General features: G+C 41.2%; 1 protein-coding gene across 10 annotated transcripts in view; it reads left to right on the forward strand.

Moving 5' to 3' along the window:
* MLLT10 (MLLT10 histone lysine methyltransferase DOT1L cofactor) overlaps positions 1-10,439 on the forward strand; it is a 163,630-nt gene extending 153,191 nt beyond the window's left edge. For all 10 annotated transcript variants that reach the window (XM_088454236.1, XM_088454237.1, XM_088454228.1 and 7 more), the window contains 6 exons: positions 2,180-2,368; positions 3,963-4,048; positions 4,791-5,140; positions 5,291-5,393; positions 6,298-6,519; positions 8,257-10,439. In XM_088454236.1, coding sequence (XP_088310362.1) covers positions 2,180-2,368; positions 3,963-4,048; positions 4,791-5,140; positions 5,291-5,393; positions 6,298-6,519; positions 8,257-8,301 — 995 coding nt within the window. In that variant the 3' untranslated portion in view covers positions 8,302-10,439. The remainder of the gene's footprint in view (positions 1-2,179; positions 2,369-3,962; positions 4,049-4,790; positions 5,141-5,290; positions 5,394-6,297; positions 6,520-8,256) is intronic.
* Positions 10,440-11,079: the final 640 nt, after the last annotated feature.

An 11,079-nucleotide genomic window follows, 5' to 3' on the forward strand; every position in this document is an offset into this window, starting at 1 on the left:
TCGCGTACGCAGAAAGTCAATGCAATGTAATAGGTTAAATAGTTTCGCCTATGAATAGCAGGCGGAAAAAAGTGCAGAATTGTGGTTTTGAGGTGCAAAGGTGGGAAAACCACTCTGCACCCTTGGGACAGCCCCCAAGAGATAACTGCGTCAAAAAACCCATAAAAACAGAGGAACACCCCAAAAAATTACTTTGAAAATGGGAGTAAAGTACAAAGTGGGGGTGCACACATAAATAGTATCGAAATAGACTTTTGGGGGGTCTGCAAGTATGGGGTAGGTGTTTTTTTGATTGCAGGTGCTTGCTGAAGGTGTGTTTTTGACGTCACTTAAAACTTCAATTTAGCGTATTTAAACCATGCTAGCACCCATTTTCAAGTACCCCAAATTTGACAAGACTACTTATTTTCATGAAAAAATACTAATTGCTGCTATTCTTCACCACTTGTTCAAAGGCGCTATATAGAGGCAATTGAAAGCACTTAAGTACCCCAAATAGCTTCAGGAGCGCTATTCGGGGACATCTATACTGATCCCCAATGTTAGTGCATCTTTTGGGGGCTGTTAGGCTGATTTCCCCATCTTTGACAGCACTTTTCGCCTGTTTGAGCTTCGCATCTTTTGGAATTGAATACGGTGAATAGCGGGGACGCGTACGAAAAGTTTTCATGTACAAAACACGCGAAGTAGGCGGAAAATGATCGCGGGTGCGAAACTAATTGAATACGGCCCTTAGGGGGAGATGAATTACATTTTCTAAAGTGGACAAATGACGAAGTTGCCCAGCAACCTATCAGCTTCTAGCTATCATTTGTATAGGGTGTTATTAATATTGATAAATAATAGCTAGAAGCTGATTGGTTAGTGCTTGGTTGTTATGGGCAACTTTTCCACCAGTCCTCTTTTGAAGGTTTGATACATTCTTTCCCTTAAGATGGGAGCACAGTGATAAAAAAACAAAATCTCCGGATTCATGCATTCATTTAGTTTTCAAACAACTGATTACATTTCTGTACGGTAACATGAATATGCCATTAATGCACACACATTACAATACAATACTTTTTTTTTTTTTTTCACACCTTTTTTTTTTTTTATCAGATCATAAGTTTACCTAAATAAATAAATATGCAAGCGATTGCTTCGCACACATTTAAAATTTCTGATTAGGAAGAGGAGAACGACATTTGCTGTTCATGGAACAGTTGTAGGATTAGTAAACATTGGCTAAACAATACCTATAAGAACTCTAAAAGTAGCTTTAATCCGGTCACTTTCACATTTAAATGTCCCACAAATTATGATTGGCTTGTCAAGTCACTGCAACCATGTACATATTATCATACTGGATTTTTGGTCATCCACGATCAAGTTTTTTTACAGTTAGATTAAAAAAAAAAGATTCAATTTAATTAGCTGATTGTAATGGAAAAGGTTGTTAAATACACTATTATCTGAAATATCTTAATTTCTGATCCCTAAATCTTATACACAACATACTTGCTAGTGGTCCTAATTCTTTCTATGATTAAAATTGTAGGTTAGGCTTAATAGTCATTTTCAAACCATCATATAAAAAATATAAAGCACCTCTGCAATACCATAAGTGGTGCACTTATAGTGCGATCTGACAACGATCTCAAGCGACACGATGAGTATCAAACTTGGCCACACGCACGTGTCCATTTTGGGCGAGGCTGCCATTTTGTGGGCTGTCACCTTATATTCATGAGAATGAATACATCTGCACACTAGAAATGTGAGGGTGGCCTTGTACTGGTTTGCAGTGAGTATGACTTATATTTAAAGTAGTCATTATTTTCCCTCTAAAATGCATTTTCCAGTGAATTCATGTAATGTATCTAATATCTGGGTGGGGTATGTGTGGATTTCCTCATCAGTTTAATGAGCATTCAAGTGCTGTTGAGATTGTGAAGTAAATTAGTTACAAGCAGGAAACACCAGGGCACTCCGTTACTCCACTGTATATCCAATGATGTTTTGCTGTCTAAGGACCTTCATCGAGTTCAGATCCGGCACCGAAACATTGATTGATTACACCCTCATCAGAGAGTCCTGTAGTTTCCTGCTTGCATTACGGCTCGTCAGTGAGCTAAATGATTTCACCATAAGAAACGCAAGTGGAAATGTTCAGGCCGACATTCTTCTGTGCTCTTAGTCCTAGGCATGCTGAAGTCACTGCACCAACTGCAAGTAGAGAACCAGCGACTAGGGGAACAGATCAAGAACCTCACCGCCAAAAAGGAGCGCCTGCAGCTCCTAAATGCACAGCTGTCTGTTCCCTTCCCAACAATATCTTCCACCCGAAACACCTCCCCCCAAGTGCATTCGTACCCGTTACAGAATGGTAAGGATACCACTGAGCTGTACGTTCTAATACAGTGAGAAATAAATGATCCGAGTTTCGAAAGAGTTAGCGCTTGTTTTTGGTTGATATAAGTGTGGGAAATGTACGAATCTCAATATCCTGTTTATTTTAAACATTACAGCCATCATCATTACTAATCTCTTGTTAATTAGCACATGTACACAGGGTTACTAGGCGGATATTACTCATTCTCTGCAAAGGGTGCATTGACGCCGGAATTCTTACAAGGAGGGGAATAGTCTATTTTTCTTGTTTTTAGTCTGTTGCACTGTTGACTTCTTTACACAAACCTGATTAGACTTTTATACAATGTAAAGTATGGCTGCAGATTGGAAATGCCAGACAAAAGAACGGATACGGTCTGCAAGAGATGAATATACATATTATAGGAAATACCCTTGTCTCCTAATATGATACAGGAACATTTACCAGAATACAAAATTAATTTCCTAGTATCCGTAACTAAAACCATCACATGTATTATTAAATCCAAATGCCACAACAATGACATGGCTAGTTCATAGCATCCACCATAAACTGAAGCTCGGTTTAAAAGGGGAAAAAGACTAAACAAAAACCCACAATTTTTTCCACGACTCCTAATTACATCAGTCACTGTTTCCATTGGAGAATCTTATAGATGGTGTCCAGTAAAGCTGGCTTGTAGAGAGGTAACATACTGAAACTGAATGATGATGTACTCCTGAGCAGGTCATTAGACAAAGCTTCCACACAAATATAGACTGGAAAAGCTTAATGAGCACTTATAACTATGCTCTTTTCATATCATTAGTATTAATATTGCTTAATATTTAGGATATCTAAGCAGTTATAATGTTAACTTCTCTTTTGCTTTGTTACTTGCTCTTTGTCATGATATGAAGCCAGCATGCTACAGATGTGTTCCCGATACACCTATCCTCAAATACGCCAAAACACTAATCCTAAGGAACTAGTACCGGATCAGTGTACTAAGATTCAAAATGGAGGAAAAAACAAAATGAAGGAAAATGTAGCAAAGTTGAGGAAAAAGTACACATTCCAGGTTGAACAGGAAAACGACCGGTCCGATAGGAGTGACCCGCGTCATGCATCATCATGCTTCATCCAGAGGTACCCAAACGCGGTCCTCAAGGCACCCCAACAGTTCAGGTGTTTTAGAGATATCCATGGTTGAGCACATGTGGTTAAATCAAATTGAGGTACTAATAAAGCCACCTGTGTTCAATCATGGATATCTCTAAAACCTGACCTGTTGGGGAGCCTTGAGGACCGCGTTTGGGAACTTCTGGCTTAATCTGTGACTTTATACCAATTCCTTTGTGACCAAAAAAGTAATCCTAAACACCCAGTACACTGTAAACTAAGTCACAAAATGGAGGGAAAAGAATGCGGCACAGGAATCGCGCCAGGCATCTTCACTATAAGGCTCAAAAAGGATAGGTGTTTGGGGACACATCTGTATACGAATACTTAAGATTATTATAGATTACATATTTTAATGGTCACCATCCAAATGTAATCAATCATTGCTTGCTGCCGGAGATTTTAATATATGTTTGGATTTTTCTAGCATCTAGCACGGATTCATTGAATATAAGTAAAAGTCCTCGCCTGGGAAACTTTCACTCAGAGAACGCCCATCCAGCTACACATCAGGTTTGTCACTGGCTAGCTGCTTACCCTTCTGCCACAAGCCCAGTTTTCATGTTGAAGTAAGAAATGCAGAAAGCCTCTAAATTGGGCTGAATACTAGAAAATTCTATATATACTGGGTACAAAATATCAACAAATGTCTGAGGTGTTTCAGCAAGTCACAAATGGTTTTTCAGAATATAAATTCCTCTCGAAAACTGGTTTAAAATCAAACCTACGATTCACTTCTGTTTTTCCATTCTGAAGTGTAAGCAGCAGCGAATCTACATTCTGGGTGAATCCTTTTTAACTAAGTGGAAATTATGCTTAAAGTGTACGGTCACTTACACAAAGTGGAGGCAGCCATCTTATGCGCTGAATGGATTTTCATGACATTGTTAATTAGTGAACTATTAATGTCTTTAGTTCGCAGTGAATTCATAGATTTCACTCTTGATTAATTGATTCATCCCACAAAATGTCAGCTTCCACTGACTGTCGTTACATTGTAGTGCATATTTCTGCGGCCCACAAAATGGCTGCTCCCATTGCATGTAGTGTCAGACAGGGCGAGATGATGTCTGTATGTCATGCTACAAGCAGCGCCTGATTGTTACAATACTTACTACTTGCATAGATATTGACATTCCTTGAAGTAGGTGGAGTGATTAGAGAGGTCTTAGAGGTCTTGTATGGATTTCCTTTGTGTGCCCACTTACAATGGTTCAGAAAGTACTGAGGAAGCTTTTGTCGTCTTCATTTTCAGGACCTTGCCTCAAGTAGGCAAAGCACCAGCAGTTCTTCATCACTTTCCACGCCACCCCCTGATAGGCACAGCCCAGCACAGCAAGTTCAAGGGGTGCAGAGACTCAATGGCGTCACTATGGGAACACTTACAAGTGGCATTCAGACTGTCACGCCAGCTCTTCCTGCCATGCCGGGAGTGGGTGCAATAATTGGAGGTTTGCCAGCAAACCAGCTAGCAATTAACGGCATTGTTGGGGCCCTGAATGGAGTGATCCAATCTCCGGCTACATTGCCCCAGACTACTGCATTAACGCATGGAACAATATTGCCTAATGTAACACACCCAATTTCTTCCACATTAACAAACAGGTAAGGCCACAGAATTGTCATCTTAACTACTCTCTGCCTATGTGGTTTTGTTTGTTTGCTTATAATATAGTGGGGTGAGATTGTCACAACAAGTGGGACGGTTTTGTGCAGTGGTCACACATTGATACACGGTTGTGTTTTGTGTTGCAGTGCCTCGGGACTAGGCCTCCTCTCTGACCAGCAGAGGCAGCTTCTCCTTCATCAGCAGCACCAGCAGTTCCAGCAGCTCCTGAGCTCTCAGCAGCTCACGCCTGTAAGTTACACAGCAACCTCCATGTAACCAAGCCTAGAAAAGCACCACCATGGGGCCATAACAAAATAGCGTAGCAGCCGCATATGTATAATCTGGGCTCCCGGGGCCTGCTGCCATAATAAACGCCTGGTCAATTTGTAAGACATGATCCACTCATTTGTAGCCTGGAGTTCCCAGGGGTTGGTTATGAGATCCCAGCGGTTGGGATGCCACTGGTTAGAATACCGACAGTGGCATCCCGACACCCATTAGGAGCTAAAGTAAGACTAACCCTAGTGTCTAAACCTAATCTATCCCTCCCCCTAATGCCTAACCCTCCCCCTAACGTCAGATACTTATCTTCGGGATTCTGGTGCCGGGATCCCGAAGCTGTCGGGATTTCCACGCCCTTGTTTCGCCCATCGGCATTCCGCACGGCAGGATGCTGACTACATCCCGTTCCCAGTCGTGCCATTTTACAGTAGGCAGTTTCCATACCGCAGGGTACAATCTAACCCTCAAAGGTGAAATAAATGAAAATGTTGCTGTTTTACATGGTATTGGCACTATAACCATGATGCAGCCACTAAATGGTTATGGGGACAAGCTTAAGGGCTGTGAGAAATGAATGTTGGATTTCCCAAGTCACTCTATTTGAGTCACAGATAGAAATACTGTTGTTATGCAGATAGTATTTACGTGATAGTACAGTATTTACGGCAGGAGGAGCATGCAAAGCCACCTGACCGGGATACCTGAATCATTGCTGCGGTTGATCTCTCAGTTTATATAGAGCCGAGGGTAACCAGTCATATGTGTGACCGCTGAGAGTGGACAAATAGAAGCCAGCTCTGATAGAGAGATGCTACGCACCAGCAGTTGGTTACAGTGATATCTTCATTTGTCATGTGTTTTCCACCCCCAGGAGCAGCACCACGCCCTCTTCTATCAGCTAATACAGCAGCAGCAACACCAACACCCACAGCAGCACCACCACCAGCCAGAACTTCAGCAGCTGCAAATCCCCGGAGCGGCTCAGTTACCACTCAACAACCTGCTGGCCGGAGCACAGACCTCCTCGCTCCACTCCACCGCTGCCAACCCTTTCCTGGCCATGCATGCCGACAACGCAGCGCAGAAAGTCGCAGTAAGTGCTCACTACATCCTTGAATCCATACACCGGTTATACTACATCACTGAGCAACTCTGTACAGATTTACAGCTGTAGTCTCCACTGTGACTTCTCATTTATCTATCCTCTCATATACAAGCATCAAGGGGCTTCAAAGTAATCTGTGGTACAGTAAACAAGGGGCTACAAAGTCATTACAACCTCTTTATTCATGTACAGTATAGAAGCATGCATCTGATTGGTTACTGTTCTTTTTAGCACAGGTACCTGTATGACACATTTCATAAATGCCCCACATAGGCTCGTATTCAATTAGCCGCGAAAAATCTGTGACTTTTCGTCGGTTGTACTTTCCGCCGCATTCGCCTGTTTGGGACGCGAAATCGCGGCGTGCGCGTCCCTCCGCGATTTGCCCTATTCAATTACAGAACAGGCGAATATGCTAATAGGCGAATATATAACAGGCGGAAAGTACTGAATAGAATGGGGGAATCAGTCTGTACCTAAAAATAAGACGCACTGACACTGGAAATCATTACAGATATGTACTATTAGCCCTAATAAATATACTTTGTGTCCTTAAGTTGTGTTAAAAGCTTTCTAGATGCGTTTATGTAAAAGTGGTGAAGAATGATAGAAAACAGTATTTTTTGGTTAAAATATATAGTCCAGTCAAATTTGGGCTACTTGAAAATGGGTGCTAGCATATTTTTGTGTCTCGAAGTGCACTTTTTTTTTTTTTTTTTAAAGAAGAGTGAAAAATCCACCTGTTGCATGCACCTGCAATCCTAAAAACACCTGCCCCATCCAAACATCCCCCCAAGAATACAATTTCGCTACTTTTTATCCTTGTCCCTCCAATTTTTTTCATTTTTGCCGTAAAAATGACATGTTTCTTTTTGGGTTTTCTGAGGTAATTTTTTTGGCTGATTTGTCCTTTGGGGGGAGGGGGGGGTCCAAAGGGTTCTAAATTATTTCCCCACATTTGCATCCCAAAATAGAGATTTTGCACTTTTTTCCGCCTGCCATTCATTGGAGAAACTTTTCCGCCTGTTTCAGTGCATTGAGTTTCCGCTTAAGCGAGAACGTCCTGGAATTGAATTTGGAGATCAGATGCAAACAGGCAAACTCAGTAGAGGCAGCCATTTTGTGAGCTGAGCCAACACTGGAGATTGCAGCCTATCCATTGCCCAGGTTATATTGATATCATTGCCACACTTGATTCAACCTATGTAATGGCAGTCACACATATTATTCATGAACATTCATGGTATCAATTCATTATAAGGTGTGGGCAATATCTCTGAAGTATTGCTTCCTAAACATTGTCCATGAAGCACCTCGGTGAAGTCACTGGTTGCTAGCGGTTATATAGGGCTCTATTTATGAAGCTGCGGCTTTTGTAAGCTTACACATCCTGGCGGGTTGGAGTTGAAAATTTAAAACGGCACTTACAGTTAGTGTAAAACCTGGCATGCTTTACACTGACTGCGAGTGCCGTTTTAAATTTTCACCTTCAACCTGCTGAAAAGCTGCCACTTCGTAAGTAAAGCCCATAAACGTAATTCTAATAAAAATGTCTGCATCCAATGTGTGTTTCAGATGTTTTTTAAAAAGTTGTTTGTCCTTTTGTTTAGGCACATTAAAGAGGACCATAGTAATAAAGAGAGAGAGCAGACCCCATGGCCTATCACTTAATTCTCATTTATTACATGCGTATATGTATTGAAAGCACTTTTTGTTTCTCCTTAGAGACTTGGCGATAAAACGGGACCAGTTATGCAAGATAAGAGTTGATTTGTGAGGGGAACGGGTCATACGTCCACCTGGCACTTAGCTCGCTGCACACAGATGTCTTCCCTTCTGTAGCAAAGAAAGAATGCAAACGAAGTTGACTTGACAAAATATTCATTGTTATCTCACCAACTCAAGATGGACAAGCAACACATTGCAGAATGTTGCGGGCCCACGGGTCCAGATAGGTGGGAAATGACGACAGCCTTGCCAAGGCTTTAGATATTTATTCGTTTAAACTTTCTTGTTGCTTTGTTGCACTGAAATGTGGCTAAATTAAGCCCGGGAAAGGTAAAACACTGTTGTCATTATGGCTGAAATCCTGAATGGTGATCAGTGACTTCTGGCTGCTAGGGGGCGCTTGTCGGTATTTGGTGCAATTTCTGTCCAGACATTAAGCTCTCACCACTGGTCACTTAAAGGTATTGGTGAAATATAATTGCTGCCCGGCATGTGTTCCAGCCGTCGATGTTCGTTTTTTCAGACTGAAGTAATAGAGTGCAGAGGACGGTGGGGCTGCCGGAGGCCATATTGAACCATTGAAAGTGCCTGTTGATAAAGCTCCCTGAGCGGACCGTGGGGCCGGACTGCAGGAAGCATTCACATTGCACTAGTGGCTCTGTCTGCTATGCCACTAATACTGGCTGTGGTTAATGTTTATTTATTTCTGAACAATCAGTTATGCAACCATCTAAATTCCACGATACACCTCTTTCTGAAACAATTCGTTTCAGTGGCACCATTTTATTTTTGCTTTTTTTTCCAAATGTGAGAACTGCCAGTGACAATACAAGCCTATAAAGCATCCTTCCTATCTGCTTAATTAGGTGAAAGTACTCCCAGGGCTGTGAGTTGCTCCTTTCAGATCTTCCTGCGGATCAGTCGGAAGACTCGCCATTTGCTCATTTCTGCAGTAATTTGGTACTCCCAACTAGTGGGGACCTCTGCTGGTCAGCGGGTCTTTTAACATCACAGGGCCCTCACCCAGAGATCATGGAGACTGGCCAGTGCAGGTCCTCACTGGCTGTGACCCTGCTGCATTGAACATATTGATGGCACTGAGGAAAAATGGGTAAGAAATAATGCTGGAGCTGAATTATTTGGATCGGTCATCCCCCACATAAAACCACACTGGTTCCTTCAAGGCATTAATAACAGATTGCCTATGCCACTGCATATTACCCCCAAATATGCAGAGCCAGGAGCTCTGTAGTTACATCCTAAGCGATGTAATGCTGAGCCCATACCATCCCTCTTATTTATGTCATTGTATTGACATCAAGGAGGAGCTGTGAGCACAGAGAGATTTCGAAGACAGATGAGCTAAAGGATGTAAGCATCTCCTTTAACAAGTTACTAGCGTAACACATGGGTGTTTGTTATGTACAATTGAATCAGAAGATGATAATTCACGATGATGGATCCACTTTCATGCGGGGGAAGCATTTTCAGAAATAAGTAATGCTTTCCGTTTAAATTCTTGGCTTATGTGAGTAATGTCATTGAGAGATTGCTGCCAGGCTTCATATCATTGTGCGCACAGCTACAGTGATTACGCAGTTGGTAAAAGGACTGCTGATCTGTAGTTAAATGTTTGCATTATTAATGGTAATAGAGAAACTGACCCCACTGTAATTTGACCTCCACTGTGTCTGAGAGAACCCGTTTCTCCGGTAATGTGTCTACGGCACAGTCCTTACCTCATTGTGTACATAAGCTTTTTGTGACTCTCTTTTTTTTTTTTGTATTGTTTAAGATAAAAAAAATCATATGGAAACAATATTTTGATTTGTAATATTTGTAATCGGCTGATAAAGAGAAACAAAACAAAAAAAAAATGTAAAATTAATTTATTTTTATATTTCAATATTTCAGGGCAATTTTAAAACCTTGGTAAAAATGATTTTTGTACATGCTATTATGTAAAATGCCAGCAGGGTGGTTCGGTTTTCTAGGGGCACCAACTGCTTTAACAAATTTGGTTTGTGCTAATAATACTTACAATCCCGGTGTACTGAAACAAATGTACAGGAGTTTTCAGAATAAATTTTAATAATGTATACACAGTCTGGCTATGTTACTACATAACTGCTTGTTTCATAGATTAAACACGTTGCAGCAGCTGCATTGCTGATGGTTTCCTCCTGTCTGTGCTTCATTTATTTTCTCATCCGTCTACAAAGAGTCTTCCTGTAAATATGTGACTGTGTTGTTGCACGTGTCTGCAGAGAGCCGTGTGTTTTGTGCGGGGGTAAGGTGGGAAGCGGAGTTATCGTCTGATATCATACGACTGTTACGTCTGCAGTTTCTCGTCAAGGAGACTGGGCTGCAGGTGTACAAAAAAAACAACTGAATATACCGAATGTTTTTATTATTTAAAAGGGGAAAAAAAAAAAACCAAAATCCTTCGTAAGGGGTTCCTGCACCTCAGAAATTTTTTTTTAATTTTTTTTTTTAGAAACAGAAAAAAAAAAAAAAACTATAATCTAGTATTGGCATAATGAACAACCCATGATTCCCCATTAGGGTAGCCTACATGTAAAATTAATTTGAGAAAAAAAAAAGTGATTATACCTTGCATACATGCAATCATTTAAATTGAAGTCTTCCTTACTATATGCCCGACGCATTTCTGTAAGGTGCTATGAAAAGTTCAGTTTTGCTGTTCTATGTGATGCATAAATTACTTTGATGTTCCTTTAGAGAGGTTGGGGGAGGGGGGAGGGGGGGGTCTTCAATCCAGTGAGTTTATTTTTTGAGATTTGCTTGTAACGCTGCAGC

Source organism: Taudactylus pleione, unplaced genomic scaffold (assembly GCF_031769625.1).
Source record: "Taudactylus pleione unplaced genomic scaffold, aTauple2 ptg000610l, whole genome shotgun sequence".
Classification (NCBI taxonomy): domain Eukaryota; kingdom Metazoa; phylum Chordata; class Amphibia; order Anura; family Myobatrachidae; genus Taudactylus; species Taudactylus pleione.